The sequence below is a fragment of the Acromyrmex echinatior genome, chromosome 1 (assembly GCF_024713525.1).
Source record: "Acromyrmex echinatior isolate Ae372 chromosome 1, ASM2471352v2, whole genome shotgun sequence".
Taxonomy (NCBI): domain Eukaryota; kingdom Metazoa; phylum Arthropoda; class Insecta; order Hymenoptera; family Formicidae; genus Acromyrmex; species Acromyrmex echinatior.
In genome coordinates this window covers 15,288,147-15,308,256 of record NC_141852.1, presented here as the reverse complement: position 1 = coordinate 15,308,256, position 20,110 = coordinate 15,288,147, and the positions used below count along the sequence as shown (strand labels likewise).

At 30.0% G+C, this 20,110-nt stretch overlaps 2 protein-coding genes and 1 pseudogene across 6 annotated transcripts in view; all 3 read left to right on the top strand.

Moving 5' to 3' along the window:
* lilli (AF4/FMR2 family member lilliputian) overlaps positions 1–8,262 on the top strand; it is a 301,708-nt gene extending 293,446 nt beyond the window's left edge. For all 5 annotated transcript variants that reach the window (XM_087402821.1, XM_087402806.1, XM_087402815.1 and 2 more), the window contains one exon: positions 23–8,262. In XM_087402821.1, the coding sequence (XP_087258947.1) occupies positions 23–132 (110 nt within the window). In that variant the 3' untranslated portion in view covers positions 133–8,262. The remainder of the gene's footprint in view (positions 1–22) is intronic.
* Positions 8,263–8,401: 139 nt separating this feature from the next.
* LOC105146962 (lysosomal aspartic protease) lies at positions 8,402–13,067 on the top strand. The gene is made up of 8 exons (XM_087402793.1): positions 8,402–9,812; positions 10,419–10,657; positions 11,087–11,205; positions 11,295–11,549; positions 11,591–11,733; positions 11,814–11,964; positions 12,114–12,209; positions 12,285–13,067. Exons 1-8 carry the CDS (start codon positions 9,571–9,573, stop codon positions 12,441–12,443), a joined length of 1,404 nt encoding a protein of 467 aa, XP_087258919.1. The 5' UTR covers positions 8,402–9,570; the 3' UTR covers positions 12,444–13,067.
* An 852-nt stretch (positions 13,068–13,919) lies between these two features.
* Positions 13,920–19,509, top strand: LOC105146987 (lysosomal aspartic protease-like; annotated as a pseudogene).
* The last annotated feature ends 601 nt before the right edge of the window (positions 19,510–20,110 follow it).

The following is a 20,110-nucleotide window of genomic DNA, read 5'->3' as shown; positions in this document are numbered from 1 at the left end:
TTTGTTTTTCTTGCGTTATCAGGCTTTTTCATCGACTTGGATCGAAGATTGGGACCCTTGACATCGTATAGCTCGCTACGTGAGCTTGTGCGTTACGTTCAAGCGGGTATAAAGAAATTGCGAGCTCTCTGACCACAGTGGCATAGCCCCCGACCACCCACTCCAAACTACGTTACCTCCCTTCCACAAAATATGGTCACTTACCCGACCATGTACACGTAGTTGCGTAGCGTCGTTACGTCGGTCACTGTGACTTGTCCATCAACAGCCGGCGATGTATGGAAAATGGGAAGGTGCGATAATGATGATACAGCGAAATCATGGACTATTTTCTTTGTGAGAAGTGATCTCTGAGGAGAGGGAGGGGGGTGCAACCGAATCGATAACGGGGGTCACAGCAATCTAGAAAAAGGAGAGAAAACGAGAGCAACTCGTGAGATTCTCCTTTAGTCGGACGACGTAGGGGCATTCTTGATATAAATTTAGCAGCAAGTTTATAGTCAATTGCAAAGCGCGTGCCTGAGGGGGCGAGTGGAAAAGCGACCGATCGAGAGAGAAGTCGTTTTATCTTAACACGGTGCATAAACGAACCTCGTGCACTTTGTTAGAGCACGTGTTACTTACTCTCGAGGCGTAATGAAGAATCGTTGGGCGGAGATGATATCGAGACACTCGCGAGTGCATTAGATTTCTAGCAAGCCGCAGTGATAACTCGTGTCTATTTTTTCCGAGGTGTCCGCTTTTGTAAGTTAACGCATAGATATCGACACGAGACTGGGGGGAGGGGAAGGGAGGGGAGAAGGGGGGATAAGGAAGAAAAACCGAATACGAGAAAAGAGAAGTAAAACCACTGATGGGGTAGAAAGAAGTGCCACGTATAAGCGCCCGTGTGTTCTCGCTTCACGGTGCGCCCGCAGCCGACGTTACCTGAAGCATGAGTATCGTTTCGGCGATTCAAGTGCGATGAATATAAGGGATATACCTATTTAATATATATAGTTTATTACCTATATAAATATATATAAATAGTTATAAAGATAAGAATATATTTAATGACGCGAAAAGAGATAAAGCATCTCGCGCACCGGCGCCGCGTTTCAGTATAGGGGAACAGATGACAGTTGTATTCGCGAATGTGAGGAGATATCGTGATAACATGAAAAAGAAAGGGAGATAGAGGAGCAGGATTAGAGTGACTTCGATGGAGGGATACGCGAGCAACAGGATCAACAACCAGGATCAAGCGATATGCTATAGTTAAACTATAGTTTTAACGTTTGCGTGCGAAGCACACGACTCTTTTTTGTAGATAGATGGGGGAAGTAATTTAGATTAGAGTAATTAATATGCAAACAGGAAAAGCAGTAACAGATGCGACTACCAATACATATTATTTACATTACCTAGAGTTAATCGGGAAAATAAGTAGAGGTGCGATCTAGTGCGATTGAAAAGTAAAGGAGAAAAAAATAATAGTATACCGCATACACACATATACCAATAGCATAATTTAATGAAACGCAAGCGAGGGAAGAACAAAGCGAGGTAAACGCACGTTAAAAATTAGGAGGTGAATAATGGCAAAATATATTTGCGAATAATAAGTGACAAATATAATATTCGAGATTACTACTCGCAAATAAATTTTGCCTGGATACCGAAGAGGTGAATGTCCCTCTTGCGCGCATGACATGAGATGCTAATGGAAAAATAATGAGAAGAACAGGCGCAAGCGGATAAGCAAGTTGCTCATGTGTATATTTTTGTAAATAGATATTTGTGAGTGCCGCCGTCTTGAGGGCGACCTACCGTTGTTGAGTTTGCGGTAGATCGGCCCGCCCCAATTTTTGCTACCACAGATCTTGTCGAGAATCGGATAAGAGATTACAAATAGGGAAAAAAAGAGATATGAGAATACATAACGAATCGACACACGACGAAATGTCCGTTGAATTTAGTTTCGAAAGAGAAACATGCTCTCCGCGCTTTTTTTTTCCTTTGAGAACGGCATTTACATTGCTCTCTCAGATTTTCTGATCTGTTTTCCGTTTTTACGATCGCTTCTCGATCGGAAAATCTTATCGAAGAAAATTATAAACGTGCGTCGCGGTAGCTTCGTTGTTCCCAAATTTACCGGTGATTTGATTCACCTCACTTTTTAAACGCATCTCTTCTCCCGCATTCGATCGAGGAAGGCTCGAGTAGATTGCGATTTAGCAGCAGGAAATAACGTGAATGGCACTTCAGAGTTTCATTTTCTCGATAAAACGTGAAATTTGACGAAACGAATTAGTGAATTAGAAGTTTGAACCCACAAATCGAAGGGATTCTTATCAAATCTGAGATCAATACAATCCCATAGTTTAATACATATCCTAAATTTAATTCTTCTAAGTGATTAACATCGCCCAATCAGAGGATGTGACCGACGGGCATATTCTGAGACCGTAGGACCAATTATTATTTGTATAACTGTTACAATAAAATCGTATTATCCCATTGCTGACATTCTGTTGGCAATGCCAGAAAAGATGAATATAAAAGAAAAACGCAGGCGGATTGGCGGGATGACGACGGCCCATAGTTATTAAGCGCGGTCCAATGGTTCACGGGATACAATTTTATATTTCACGAGTGTGGTAAAGGATAAAGAGAAGAGACTAAAAGAAAAAAAAAATAAAATTTTAAAAAAGGAAAAGAAGTCTATTAAGGAGCTTCGAGAATATTTTCGAGACACATATTTATAGCAGATACATATATCAGGCCTATTTTCCCGCCAGACCGTCCGTCCGAAAAAAATGAACGAAATGCAAATTCGAGATATCAAATCGCAAGTTCGATGTGATTTATCGAGGAAATGAAAATAATAGAATATTTGTTACGATTGCATGCAGAGGACGAGTGGAAAAAGAGATTGTCGGTTTATGTAAATAATTATCGGTTCTTAGGTAGATTTTTCTTTTTATAATGTTCTTTTTGATAATTTCGGGCTGATGTATGTTCCTGTATGACTTCCAAAGATAAGTAAAAGGTGCTGTCACTCCGTAAGGGTGCCGCGTAAAGCAGCAGCGAATTTAGATCAGAAAACATTCGCCTCTTTTTAGTTCTTTTGTAGGTCCTTTTTGCTTTTTTTCTTTTGATCCCTTCTCCCCCTTTTTTCTGTATCGATCAATGTAGTTGCATCATGAAATTGCGTCGCGCGATATTTTTTGCTACAATTCTATTATAAACTATTATTAAACTCATCGTTACTGTTATTGTTAACATTGACGATATTATTGGCGATAGACAACAATTCAGTAAAAATAATAATGCTAGATATAGATGGTATAATTAATAATAATAGTAACAGTAACGATGTTACTATTTACTATGTAATGGTTATTATATTATGAATAATATTATATCGTTATTCTTTCTTTGAGATATTTTAACGAGTGAGAGCGTATAAGACGAAGTGATGCGTGAAGAGTGGAATGCGGAAACATTGCGCGTCGCGCACATAGAATGTACATTATTCCTACTCATTGCGAAGCTGTGGGGGTTTCAATCGGACAGACATGGTCGTGCGATAGATATCGCCCTCGTATCTGTAAAAGACCTTAATAGAAAGTTTGATTGCGCCGTTTGATTTTGGTCTTCTTAGCCTCTACCCCTCCTCACACTCTCACGCCCCTACCATACACCACTTTGTACTTGTAAAATATTTATACATGTGTATATATGTGTGTACATATGTATATGTGTATGTATACATATATATATATATATATATATATATATATATATATACACACATATACATACAACACACATTGCGTGTACATACATATACATACACATATAAATATATAAGGAGACGAGAAGTATACATACACGCAATTTTAATTATGATTACATATTATTACATTATTAATAATTATTACTGATGATTATACGCGATAATTATTTTCCTATATTCGTACGGGACGTATTGTGTACTATCCAATTTTTCTGAATATGAAACGGGTTTTTATCGCCGTTAGACTGTACTGCTCCATCCGTCGTGATTGTGCCAAAAGAAAATAAAATGTTATGCGTTATGCAAGTTCGCATCTTCGCACAGCCACATCGATGTTTTTAAAGCAAATTTACATTATTCTTCGCATATTTTCATCATTGAATTTCTCCGATAATATTGTAATAAAAAATGAGTTCCTTTGATCATGTTTTTTCACAACATAAAAAGGCTCGATTTAAGATATCCTTGTCTATCAGGATTGGACAAAAAATATTTTTTTAAAAACATAACATTGCATTGTCTTTTTAAATATATTTTTAATATTTTGAATATATTTTAAATACTATTAAAAGAAATATACTTAGATATGTCCTTCGACACAAACTAAAGATAACATAACGTCAATGTTATAATTTTATACTCCACACTGTAACTGTTATATAATACCATGAGTTATATTACATTTATATTGTGGAGTACAAAATTATAGCATTGATGCTATGTTATTTTTAGTTTGTGTCGACTATTGTTTACCAACCCTGCTGTTTATAAAGCTTTCGATCAGATGAACTACTATAAATGTAGATTAGTTGAAAAATTATATACAATTTTATGTTAATTATATAATACAATTATTTATTTATAATTAATTATTAAATCACCAAATTAATTAAATTTAATAAATTATTAATATGATATAAAAGTTAATAATACAATAAATTTAATTCATCACTGAATTTATTACGTTTAGCTCATCTAAAAATTTAATTATTAATACTTAATTGTATTACATATTATAATTGATATTATAATTACGTATTATTTATATTGTATATATACAATATATATATATATATATTTTTTTTTTCTTTTACAACAATTATTAAAATTATATATCTTCTATTCTCTCATGTTCGTGATAAATTTTAGATCGTTTAGCCTTATCCGAAAAGTCTGAAATCATGTAAAAGATAAGAGTGGCTTCGAAGATGCGATTCTATTTCGAATAATGTAAACAAAGACGGGCGGGCGAGTGGACAGGGCGATTTAACGGCGGCGTATTCTAAAATTGGCGAAGCAATCATATGTTGTTGTACCGAGCAATACACAAGTAATCCAACTAATTGCGTTGACTATGCGTTCATAACGATGACGTGACACAACACGTATACTGCATGGACTTCGCGTACAACGACAAGGATAAAAACGAAAAGAGATCTCCTCCACTCTCCATCCCCCTTTATGAGATATCATCTATCCGCTTGCCGTAAACTTCCAATGCGTGTCACACAGCTCGATCGCTAATGAAACGAACGGAAGTCGATTTCTTTATTATCATTTTTTATATTTGTTGCGACATTTGTGACATTGCTTAAGCCTATTTTACAATAGAGTTGTAAATTGTAAGTAAAAAATTGGCCAACCACAGTTGAATATGACAATAATCGATTATGATTGATTAATTTCTTATGGCTTATGACTTTGCGACCCTATTGTAGAACAAACTTTAAAGAAATCTACCCTTTCTTTGTGCCATGCGGGGTTTCGTCGAGCTGACCAAGCAATTTACACGACAGACGGATCCGTTTCTAATTGGAATTACAACCATGTGATATACACGTGATATACAATATATACACACACATATATATATATATATATATATATATATATATATATAGATAATCAACTCTTTAAATTTTTTGGAGTAAAATCTCACTTTAAAGATTGAAAATTGAACTAGTCTTGGAAAAGAATAATTTAATTTTCAATCTTTAAAAGTTAGATTTTACTCTTCGGAATGACAATTAGCTCTAAAAGTCTTAGTAAAAAATATTAGATATTTTATTAATCATTATTTAAAGTTTAGTTATTTAAAGTTTTAGTTCAAAAATTGATTTATGGCATTTGCTGTAAATTATTTTTGTTTCAAAAACTTTTAAATTTATGTACAATGCCAGTAATTAATAGATAACAATACAGGTAAAAGAATTGCAGATAAATAAAAATTAGGTGTCTAATATTTTTGGTCAATACGTACATAATACATACGAACACGTCATATTGACTAATTACACGTTTATTGGACGTACTCAACGAGTCGTTTAATGACAAGTAGACTGACAGGCGGAAGATAGTCGGAAGGGTAGATGGTAGCGAAAAGAAGCAGGCAGAATTCATTAGAGAATTGAAGCGAGGGGGAGAGGAGTCGGAGGATACGTGAATAAGTAAACCGCACCAAGGAGAGACCAAATTATATCGCTTAATGAGATATAATTACCTATTTTTGCTTTGTATTTATTTTAATCGTTAATTAATTATTGTATTTATTGGCGCGGAGGCTGACACGCATATGCATAATTTTCGGGAGACATGTTAATCGCATGAAAACACGCACGCATACAAATGTGCTCGGCCGAGTCACCATCACTCAGATTATCCGAAAAAATTATTAGAAATCTTTTAATTATTATAAAGAAGCTTTGATATTTATTCTTGTTGAGCAAAGTGACTCAAGTAGAGCGACTGAAGGGATAGACTCGCATGTGAACCATCAAACTAAAAGAATCTCTCTTCTATTTTCTTTCTGTCGATCTTTTTATATAATAGAGATCGATCAGCAGAAAGCGTTAAAATGTCACGCGAAAGCAATGCGTGATTTACAATAAAATATAACGATTTATACTAAAAATTTAATATCGTGGGACTAAAAAAAATTCACGTTTTTCTACAAAATTATATTGGACGTAAATGTTAAAAACTTGTCATTACTGATCGTTAAAGTAGAAAAGCTTTAGTTTGACATTTAGTTTGATCAAAGCTAATAGTTTGATTTATTTTAACGCCACTGCGATCGAACTTTACTATGCTCAAATTTGGGATCATACAAAAAATATATTGCGTTAATTATGTAAATAATGAAAAATCTATCACATTTCATGCGAATCTTTTTAACTATTTTAATGATATATTGTGAACAATGATTAACGCTTTCGGCCGTGCGCATTGTTCATCGTAGCAATACAACTTCCTCGTTAATTGCGAATTATTTATTTCGTCGTTGGTACACACACATACACAAACAACAATTTCGACATTGTAGCGGAGGGAAGGAAGTACAAAATTTACACATAGCGAACGCACGAAGTGACTTGTAATACTCCTTCGACGAATGTATCTTGTAAACGTTCCAGATGCCTCACCTTGTACACCAAGTAATCAATATAAACGCAGAACTTTAATAGTTACACTATTCCATCCCCCTTTATTACTCACGTTGCCAAAAAGAAATTCCGTGCGAATTGTCATAAAAAAAAGAGAAAGAACGATCGCGTGTCGAGATGAGTCGTTCCTTGTCAACGTACTCTTTTTTTTTTCAATTTCCTTTCGAGAAATCTCACCAATTTATTTTCGGTCGATCGTAACGCGAGTCGAGGACTATTCCTTGATTCCATTTTAATTTTGCTCCGTATGCGTCTGATCAGCTAATATTTTTTGTCACTTTGCACGCATTTCATTTTTCTTTTCGCTCCGCGAAAACGTGTTGCGAAAAACGCTTATTTTCTTAACGAATCAGCGCAGCCTTTGACTCTTACACCATATGCGAAGAGAGGAAGACAAAATAATAATAAAACGTATCACGTGAGACAACGGCGACAGGGGAGATAAAACGTGGGAAGAGAAAGACCCGTGACAATATATACATATACATATATATATCTATATATTTGCGAGATATTTTGTGAAACAGGGCTTTTTTACCTATTTTATAGTAATCTCAGCTTAAACGGATTGAGAGAGTGGAAGCGAAAGAACGAGAGAGAGAGAGAGAGAGAGAGAGAGAGAGAGAGAGAGAGAAAGCCTTTACTAAAAATAATAAATTAAAATGTGACGAGGATGTTGTCATGAAATGACGTATTAAGCAGTTGATGAGTGGTCTGTAAATGCGTACATACATAGCATAAATGCCGTCGTTTAATGGGGACGGTTTTACTAACGTGTACCCTATATTTTTGTTTATGTTTTGCGCCTTAGATTTAGCATTATTACTATTATATTCTAATTATTATTAATTATTTTGATTATTCTATATTATGTTTAAGATTCTTATTATTAATTATTATTATTATTATTATTGTGTATATGGTATAAATTGTAAAAAGGAACATATTTACTATATCATATTCATTTTACGGGGTCACTCCCCCGAATGAACAAATTGTTTAAACTAAAATGAAGGAATAAATAAAATATTGACCAAATTAAGGGTGGAGTTCTTTTCTGCCAACCTCTTTCTTATTCATTCCTCCATTATATTATTTACAAGTATAAGATATATACCCACATCGGTAAATTATATGAGACCTTTCGAATCTATGTTTCTTTTAAGATTCGCAGATCATACATAGGTATTTATATTTTAACGACTATTATACTATATTTTTTTTTATATGTATGATACTAGTCTGTCAATTGATATATATATAAAAAATTTGTTCCCGATGCTTTTCTATGAACGTTATGAAAACTATTAAAATCGTCATTTTTTCGTCTTTGGCGTTATTTTTTTTTTCAAAATTATAACATACGAAAATAGACAAATATGAATAATGAATTTGTGTTCAATACCAAAAATGTATCAAAAATTAAAATGATTAAAAAAGTTTTTTCAGCGCAAACTGATAAACAGCAACTCCAACAATATATCAGAATGCAAATGTCGAAACAGCATTTCCAGTTAGAGACTGAAGAATATGATATAAAAAACAAACAATCAATCATCTATACTTGCCATCTAATACTTTCTTCTTTCTTTTTCTATTTATTCGTATTTTAAATAAATATTCTACATTTAATGAAATATCTTATGAATAATTTAAATATATATCTATCACTTATACATATTATTCGTTTTGAGAACATGTCATGTTGATATTTAATTAAAGACATATACATATAATTTATTGTGTATATTATATATATTTATAATTATATTTTATTAGTTTTTAAGAATAAAATTTCAATTTTTAAAATAATATTTTATCTATCACAGTATATTATTTATAATATAAATGTAAAAAAAAAATAAATTGTTAAAATTATGATTTATTTTAGCTTGTTCCTAATTGCATTTAAACCCTGCCGAAAATTTTTGAGAATTTAAATTTTTGCAATTTAAAGTCCCGAATTTTTGAAAATTAAAATATTTTTATTAACAATGAAAATATTTTTGGAAATTTCGAATAATTTTTAGAATTTCTGTCCGCTACAATATATGATTCTATTCAATCTTAACGTGAAAGTATTATACTAATGTTTACATAAACATTTTATCAAAGTCAACAATACATTCTTTTGAAGATTAATTTTGTCCCTTTTCAATTATATATCGTTGAATTTATTCAAATTCATCATATCATGTTAATGAGTCATATTAATGATATGCGAAATATGAGTATATATAAGAAACGATAAAAAACAATAACGCTTAGTTGAACTATATATGAGAAATTTTTAAAAGATGATTAAGGACGAGATTATAAACTAGAGAGTGCTTTAGAACATATCACATGTTTATCCTTTTTATAAATACAAGCAGATATATAAATTTGTATATAAACAGCATTCGGAGTACTAATTTGATTGACTTGTCCTTTTTCTATTGTACATTTTGGTTGTGGATAAATTTGAATTACAATATCACTAAAATTTTAATTTTTGTATCTTTAATTATATCAGGATATTTGAAAAACATGTTTCGACATTTCGTGGTGATAACGACACTCGTCGTACTTAACGTTTCGTTTCGAAGGTAAGCATGTATAAACGTCGATTTGTGGTAAATATTTCAACGACAACTAGGAAAAATTTCTAAAATGTACTTGTATATAATTTGTACGTCAGAATAAAATGGACAAGAAAACTGAGAATATCTTTACAAATAGAGAAATATCGCGTGCAAATTCTTCGAATATACAATACTCCATTATTTCTAAAGATATATTTAAGGTTTCCTTCGATTTGTAAATTTTTGTAATTTAAAATCGAATCATACGATGTTTGATTTCTTGAATGATAAGCATACATACATACTTTGATGCCTACAGTCTGACGTTCAATAAATAACTATAAAATTAGCAATTGTTCTTTTAGATGACATAAAAACAGAGAAATTGGCATTTAAAGTAACTAATCATTATTTGATGCGAAATTGATAAATATAGATAGCATTTATTTCTTAATACTAACTCGTTGAGGCTTTAATAATTTTCAAAAAATAAGAATAATTTGCAGATGATTAATTAATTTGTATATATCTTATTATGCGATATTTATATATTGACATATATATGACACATACATATGTCAATATGTGTATGTAAAATATAATATGGAATTTTATTTATATTGTTTCAAGAATTCTTTTGCATAAAGTAAACTCCCGGCAAAGAGCGATTGATATAAATTTTGATCGACTGACTCGTGCAGCTCATATTGCAAGACAACCTCTGTTTAGTGATGGGGATATTGCATACTATGGTAATATTACAATTGGAACTCCACCACAAGTGTTTAATGTACTTATAGATACTGGTTCCCCAGATCTCTGGGTCCCATCCATAATCTGTGCTTTCAAATTAAACAATCGTGCTTGCAGTAAGTATACTATAACATCGTTATATCTTTAATATTCCATTATTTGCAAAATATTTATATTTAATAATATTATTACATATATAAAAATAATTATATTGTTTTTTTTTTATTTTAATGGTTGACGTAGAACGGTAAAAATATAGAATAGAGACAATGTAGAATTGTGTCCTTTCTATCTATATTTCAAATAAAATTTTTTGAACAATTTAAAATATAAAAGTTTTAATGCTTAAAAAGTTAAATTATTGAGCAGATAAATGATTTTTACATAATTTTATAAATCATGTATTAAAAAATATAAATATTTATATATTTGATAATTTAAACTATTGTAATTATACATATATCATTGATATTGATACAGAAAAATTTTTTCTAAAATTTGTAATATATTAACTGATTTACTTTTACGTATTATATTTTACACAGTGACCCATAATACTTATGATAGCAGAAAATCCAGCACATATAGATCAGATGGTAGATATGTCGGAATTCGATACGGTAATGGCGCTGTTGGCGGACATTTATCAACTGATGTAGTGAATGTGGGTCGACATCAAGCAATAGTTCTATTTAATTTAAATTATTAATTATAAAAGTGTTCTAAAGAAACACATCACTTTTTGTTTTATAGATTGCAGGCATTGATATTCAAAATCAAACATTCTTGGAAGTAAAAGAGCAGCACGGAAAATCCTTCGAATATGCAAAATACGACGGAATTTTGGGACTGAGTTATCCAATATTATCTGCTGCAGGAGTGATTCCACTTTTTTCCAACATGATTAACCAACAGCTAGTGAAGAATCCAATTTTTAGTTTCTATATTGAACAGCACGTATATTTCTGTGTACATTACGCATGTCTAAAAAATATGTTTTCTCTTAAATAGTTTTCTTCTCATATTCAACATTTGTCTTTTCACATTAAACAATGTATAATCTATACAGAAATCCTAATGTCCCATGGGATGGTGAACTGATATTGGGAGGCTCCGATAACAGATTATATTTAGGCGATTTTACGTATGTTGATGTTAGCAAAAAAGGATATTGGCAATTTACTTTGGATAAGTACGTTATTATTTTTTAAATTGCACGTACGTCAGCTACAAATTATATGCCAGATAAATATTAATGCTATTCCACTATAGGATTAAAATAAAAGATAAGGTTTTATGCGAAAATAGCTGTCAAGCCATTGTCGACACGGGTACTTCTCTGATAATTGGACCATCAACAGATGTCACAATTATTAATAGACTGATAGGAGCTGATCATTATAATTTTACGAGAGGAATATTTGTAAATAGTGACACTTATCACAACAACAGTTCTCTTTCAATATTAAATAAATTTAATAGATTATTGAAATATATTAATAGAAATTTGATATATTATTGGTTACACTAACACAATTTATTAATACTATTTATTAATACTTTTGTTTAAAGGTGAACTGCAACAAGATTTATAATTTGCCCAATATCGATTTCATCGTAGGTGGCTTTAGAAAACTCAGACTCTTTAGTGAAGATTATATTATTAAGGTAAATATCTTCAAATGTGTGACGGTTTAAATTTTCTTAGAATCGAAATGTCATGCCATATTTGATTCGTTATAGGAAATATATAACGATGAGATGGTGTGTATGAGCGCTTTCGTGAGTGATTATCAGGATGAGAGCAATCCAATGTGGACTTTGGGCGATGTATTTTTACGTCGGTATTATACCGAGTTCGACATGATGCATGACCGGATAGGATTTGCCTGTGCAATTTAATGTATAATAAGAAATTCGTTTCTCTTCACACATTTTTATAGATAAATGTTGGAAGATCTAACACAATAGTAGGCGAATTATTAAGATAAAGTTTATCGAACAATAATTTTTATTACTTTATGAATTTTTGTGATTGTCTATGCAGTTCTTAGATATGTACATGATATTTACGAAAATCACAATAGAAATGTATATATAATATTATTTTTATTAATGATTTAGTACAATCTATTTGTTTAGCATAATATTGTGTTATGACATGATATTATGAATATATCGGAGTCTATTAAAATAAAGTATACATTCCTGTCATATATTGTAAGTATGTTGATTTCATACATCGACCCTTCAATTTTATTTAAATATGATAATTCAAAAAATATTATTTCATACATCATAAACATTTGTCTTTTATATAAGTATCATTTTTAATATTTTTATTATAAATATTATAAATTTGCATTTAAACGTATTTTAAAAATTTACAAGGAACTATAATATTACAGATAGTGCTGTATAAAATACGACGAAAAAAGATAATCGGACCGATATAAGAACTAGAATTTTTCAACACTAAAAACTACTTGCTTTTAAGTTACAGAAATTAATCATAATACAATATCAATGCACAATAATAATGTCTAATTCAATAATAAAAAAAAATGATTAGAACAGTAATTTATAATAGTTATAAGTATTCTGCGGATTGTGTCATTTATACAACATTTCTCATTTTTCTCGCAAGAATCGATTTATAAAGAAATTTAGCATATTAATAGTATAATGACTAAACTTTACCGGATGTATGATTATGTCAACTTGATCTTAGATTTAATAATATTTTGATCCTTAATCTTATAATATAATTAGTATCCCTTATATAAGCAATGTTTGTTGAATTCTTAATGAATTCCTTACGTGATCTCTGCGTAGCGCGATACCATTACGGAATTTAGCATTCGTTTTAATTGATCCGGTTTCATCTTTATTATGATTAATTGAATTTTATAGTCCTTAAAAGTGACCGCTTTATCGAAAACCAGATTTTTTTATTTATTTTTGTTATATTTTGTTTATTTTTAAAGAAAATACAGTATTTATCGTATAAATTCTTTGGATTTCATAATAATACAGATTTTTTTACACAAGTAATATTATAGACTTTTCTACTCTTGTACATTTGTTAATTAACTTATAATTGCTTATTGGCTTATAATTAATTTTAAAGTCTATTTTTAAATTTATTAAACACATACCTTTTGGACGTATCTTATAATGCGAAAACAGAGTTCTAATTAAATGTTAATTATGAGTACATGTTTATGACTATGTGCAGTTATGTGTAATTACAATAATGTACTTTAAGTCAGCATAATAATTTAAGATGCTTTTATATAATTTATGTAATATAAAGTAACAAGCAAAAATATAAAATTCCATTTTGTTTTAAGACAATCAAAAATTAATATGTTTACAATGTGCTTTATCAAATGGAACGAAAGTATCCTTTTCATATTATATCACCGTTTGCATAAGTTATGATATCAAGGAAAACAGTACATACTTTCGAAGATTAATATTTCGTTTGTTTTTAATCATTAAATTTATTAAAATAAATTGAATAAATAATCATTGAATTTATTAAAATACATAATCATACTAATATTATATGTATAATCGAAATATGTACGAAAAGAATTTTTCAAAAAATTAATTAGAAATTAGATTAATGAAAAGAACTATTATAATCGCTTTTAGAACGCTTTGCGCCTTTTTTTGTCCTTCTCACACTTTTAAATAAAAACATGTACATATGTAAGTTCGTACCATGACGCTTTGCTTTTCATAGCGCCGTGTCTCCATACAAAGCAGCATCGCATATATACAATATATATAAGTGCTAATGATTGATTTTGTTTTCTGTGCGATTTGGCTGATTTGAGAAGAAGTTACAATGCCTCTGAAATCTTAATTTTTCTAGCTTTAATCATCAGAGAATTTGGGAAATATGTTTCGTTTTTTTGTTGCAGTCGCAATATTTGTACTAATCGACGCGAAATTGTTAAGGTGAGCAAATGTAAATGTTCATTGGCAATAAATGTTACGATTATTAGCACAAATCTGTAGAAAAAATATACTTTGTCCGAATAAAATCAGTAGGTAAAGAAGTTTGAGGTTTGCATTTTTATCGTCTTTATCATACACATCTTTAATCACGAATGAAGCAATTTACATTTAAAAGACCTAAACTTTATTCTGATGTGTGAAATAAATTTAATTCTTGATAGCAATTATTTCTTAATATCAAAATATTGAAGCTGTAATAGATCTTAAAAATATACAATATTTGAAGATGATTTTTTCAAAATTTATATGTATGTTATTTATACGTATATTGTATGATTTATATGTATATGCGTATTATTCGCTAAGTGGTACGTATTATATGTATAGGTATACGTATAATATAAATTAAATTTTCTTTATTGCTTTTTAAGAATTCCATTGAACAAGACACATTCTATTCAAAAATCTTTGAGAGGGTCTGACATCCACAGGTCGACAGGTTACTTTGACTCCGAATATTGGCATTGTAAGGCAACCTCTGTTTAATGATTATAATTCTGTGTACTATGTCATTATCTCAATTGGAACTCCACCGCAGAAGTTTAAAGTACAAATTAACACTGATTCCTCAGATCTCTGGGTACCATCCAAAAAATATCGTCTTAGTTGCTGTAAGTTATGGTTGTGTTTCAAAATTAACCGAAAAAAACCATTGAAAAATTATAATGTAGATTTTCAGTACTATACTAGCAGTGAATTTTTAAATACAGTCTGTATCATATAATCGCTATTTCTTTGATATTCTATTGTTTAAAATGCTTATTAGTATCATTATTAAAATTGACAATCAAAATGTGATTTGTGATATTATTTCCAGATTTAATTTATGATTACACTTTAAATTCGGCAAACCAAATTAGAGTGTAGTTTATAGAATTTAAAATTGTTTTCAGAAATTTTACATATGTATAAAGCATTATTTAGCACCAAATTCATTTTAACCATTTTGAAAACTAGAATATTTCTTTTAATTTGATTTATTCTTTGGTTGAAATTTCACTTATAATCATTTTATTATTTATACAAATATATTTGTATTTAATATTCTTATTGCACATATGAAAATAATTTTAATTGTTTTTTTACTTTAATAATTATTAAGTATGATTCCAGAGAATTATATCTTTCTATTCACATTTCACGTGAAATTTTTTTAAACGGTTTGAAGTTTGAAAGTTCTAAGACTTTAAAAATAAAAATCATTAAATAGACAAATATTATGGTAGTATATATGTTCAAAATCAAGCGGTTTATTGTGTTTATTTTTTTGTTTGTTTATTTTATTTCATACTTATTTTGAAAATATGATTTTTGATAGATCTACAATGCAGCTCATGTATTAAAGTAAAAAATATAAGTATTAATATATTTGATGATTTAAAATATTATTAATTTACATACAGTATAATGAAAAGAATTTCATTTCTAGAATATTTAATAATAACTGATTTATTTTTACGTGCTATTTTTTTACAGCATCACATAATAGATATGACAATAAAAAATCCAGCACATACATACCAAATAATATTCCGTTTAATATTCCATACATCAGAGATAATGTATATAGATACTTATCTACTGATATAGTGAATGTGAGTAATAATCAGGCAAGTCTTATTCCATTTCAGTTATATTTTATAAAAATTTTCTAAAAAAAACATTAACTTTGCAATTTGCTGGCCTTGATGTTCAATATCAAACATTTGGAGAAGCAATAAGCAAATTTGGATTCAATTTTGCTCGTTCGAAATTCGATGGTATCTTAGGAATGGGTTACCTCGAAATATCTTCCGAAGGAATGACCCCCGTTTTTATAAACATGATAGAACAAGGCCTGGTAGAGCTACCAATTTTTAGTATCTATATAAATCGGTATGTGTCTAACAATATTTTTAAATAGTTTGTCTTTTCTCCTATATAAAATTTGTCTTTCCATGTATTAAAAAAATATTATCTTTCTATATTAAAAAATATATAATCAATACAGAAATCCCTTGTACGCGGTAAGCAGTGAATTGATATTGGGTGGTTCAAATTCTGCTCGTTATGAAGGCGAATTTACATATGTTAATGTTACCCGTAAAGGATACTGGCAATTTACCATGAACAAGTACGTGATTATTTTCTAAATTATGCGTATGTCGATTTATAGATTACATTGGACAATAAAATTTAATTTTTTCTTTTTATCGTGAATATGAACAGAAATTTCGAATTTTTTGTCAGTTAAACACGAATCAGTTTGTTTAACACCTTTTTGATGCCATTTTTTTTAATTATGACGTAATAGTCAAGTTTGAACAACAAATTCATATTTAATAGACAAAAATATATCGAAAATGACTATTTTATTATTATTATTGTATTGCAAGATGGCATTGGATATCTGATTATTATAATATTTACAATTATTTACAAGATAGATTATTAATACTTACAATTAATATATTATGAAAAACCAAAGCTAATATTCAATTCAATTTGACATATTCGTACCACCACAAAATTATTAGGTGTTGGAATTAATTCGTAGCGTTTTACAAGTGATGGGAAGTACTTTCATTAATGTATTTTTTAATGCTCATGTGAAATAAATAACATTCTTTCATTAAAAACGCTACGAATTAATTCCAACACCTAATATAATAATAAGAATTGGCTGTTTTAATACAATCATTAGGATACATCTTCATTGTTTCCTAATTATATACCATCTAATTAATGCTATCGTAATGTAGGGTTCAAATAGGAGATAGCACCGTATGCGCGAATGGTTGTTAAGCTGTCATCGATACGGGCACCTCCGATCTAATAGAACTATCATGGGATATCGCTATTATTAACGAACTGATCGGAGTTATTGCTTCTAACGACGAAATAATTGTAAATAATAAATAACAACTGTTCGCAATAGCAATTCTTTTTCAACATTCTAAAATAAATTACTAAAATAAATAAATAAATGTTTGATATATTACTAATATGGATTATTAATTCTAAACTTTGTCAAAGGTGGACTGCGACCAGATTTCTAATTTGCCCAATGTTGATTTCGTCATAGGCGGTAAAATATTCAGTCTCATTAGTAAAGATTATATTTTTAAGATAAATATATATCAAATAACGGTTTAGAATAGAAATATTGTTATAAAATCATTTTTGATTGTTTTAAATTGTTTTATAATATTAGGTGTATTAGAAAGTTCCGTCCGTTTTTATGCAAAAAGTATGATTATATTTGAGAAACAAGATGAAAACGTACATCAATCAAAATATTATCCATCGTTAGCGATGACTTTTTCCCATCTTTCGGGTAGTAAGCGAATTCCGCGGCGAAAGAATGACTCATCTTTGGAGGCTACCCACTCAGAGACCCATTTTTCGATATCTTCATAAGAATTAAAGTGTTCCTCTGCAAGTGCGTGTGCCACTTTCGATCGAAACAAGTGATAGTCGGAAGGGGCACAGTCTGGTGAATAAGCCGTATGGGGTAGCATTTCCCAGCGAAGTGCTTCTAACATTTCCTTAACGAGTTTTGTGACGCGAGGTCGAGCGTTGTCGTGAAGCAAGATTACTTTATGCTGTCTCGTTTCATATTCTGGTCGTTTTTCTTGCAATGCTCGGCTCAAACGGATAATTTATTTTTGGTAGAGATCCCCTGTGACTGTTTGACCAGATTTCAACAGCTCATAGTACACTATACCCTGTTGATCCCACCAAATATAGAGCATTGTCTTCTTTCCGTGAATATTCCGCTTTGGCGTCGATGTCGATGGTTGACCTGGATCGCAAATGGTTTTTCGGCGTTTGGGATTATCGAAGTAGATCCACTTTTCATCACCAGTCACAATTCGGTGCAAAAATCTCTTTCTTTGTTGCCTAGCAAGCAGAATTTCGCAGGTGGTTTTTCGTCTTTTGTCCCTTGGCTTCAGTTCATATGGGATCCATTTTCCTTCCTTGTAGATCTTTCCTAAGGCTTTCAAACGATTGGAAATAACAGATTGAGTACAATTTAATGTTTCTGCAAGTTGTTTTTGCTTTTGACATGGGTTTTCATCCACCAATACCTGCAATTCTTCGTCTTCAAATGCTTTTGGCTGTCCAGAACGCTCTTTGTCCTCCACATAAAAATCACCACTTTTAAAGCGTCGAAACCATTCTCTGCATGTTTTATCGGAAGGAGCACTATCACCATAAACTTCTACAAGCATTCGATGAGCTTCAGCTGCAATTTTCTTCCATTTGAAGCAAAAGATTAACATTTCGCGCAAATGACGCTTATTTGGCTCAAATGTCGACATTTTCGATGCGGTAAAAAGCAATGTTATTGATGCAAACGTATATTTTTATATACTGAATTTTAATGACAGATGATAAAACTCAAAAATTAAGCTTGGTTTAGACATTAGAGTTATCAACAATTCTAGCTATAGTTACTCGTCGCTAGATGGACGGAACTTTCTAATAGAAAATATATTATGCTTGTTTAATTCATTACAGAATAAACAAAGTGAGATGGAATGCGTAAGCTTCTTTCAGAATAATTATGTAGAAAATCTGATATGGATTTTGGGCAATGTATTTCTTCGACGATACTATACCGAATTCGATATGGGACATCACAGAATGGGATTTGTCCCTGCAAAATAATTATCGATTGATTTTTCAAGATTATTTTTAAATGTTAGAAGATTTAAATGACATAGTAATAAGTGAATAATTAAGACAAATTTTTTTTAATAATGATTTCTATTCATAGCTTATTTTCCATTTATAACTTATTTATATATTTCAAACACATTTCCTAAACAACATTATTCTAAAATAAATAAAATATCTTATATGTATGACTTATATATTATCTATTTTTGATTTTGAGAATACATATTTGATTAAGGACATATATAATTATTATTCGTATTTTACATATTTATAATTATATTCTAGTGAGTTTTAATATTTTAATATTTATATAAACATAATGTTATTATATCTATTATAATCTTATTTATAATCTTATTTATAATGTAATTGTAAAAAAAAAATAATTTTTTTTAATTGAAATATTTATTTTACTTTGTTCCTAATTACATTTCAATATCTTGCCGATTATTAAAAATTTAAGTCTTTACAGCAAAAAAAATCTCAAATTCTTGGAAATGTAGAAAATTTTAAAAAATTTAAAATCATTTTTGACATTGAAAATGTTCTTGGAAATTTCGAAAATATGTAGAATTTTGAAATGGTTCATTGCAATGTATGATTATTCAAGCTTAAAGCGTTATAACATTGATTAAACTATCCTATCAAGGGAATAATATTCTTTCAAAGATTAATTTTGTCTTTTTAATCATTGAATTTATTTAAATTTGCCGAAACTCATTAATGAGTATATGTGAAATATGTGTATATGAAAAATATAATTTTTAAAAATATTATAGATTAAATTGAGCTATTAAGATTGCCTTTAGAACGTTTCGCGCATTCTATCATATTTTTCACTCTGTTATGAACGTTAAGAACGTACATACATAAGC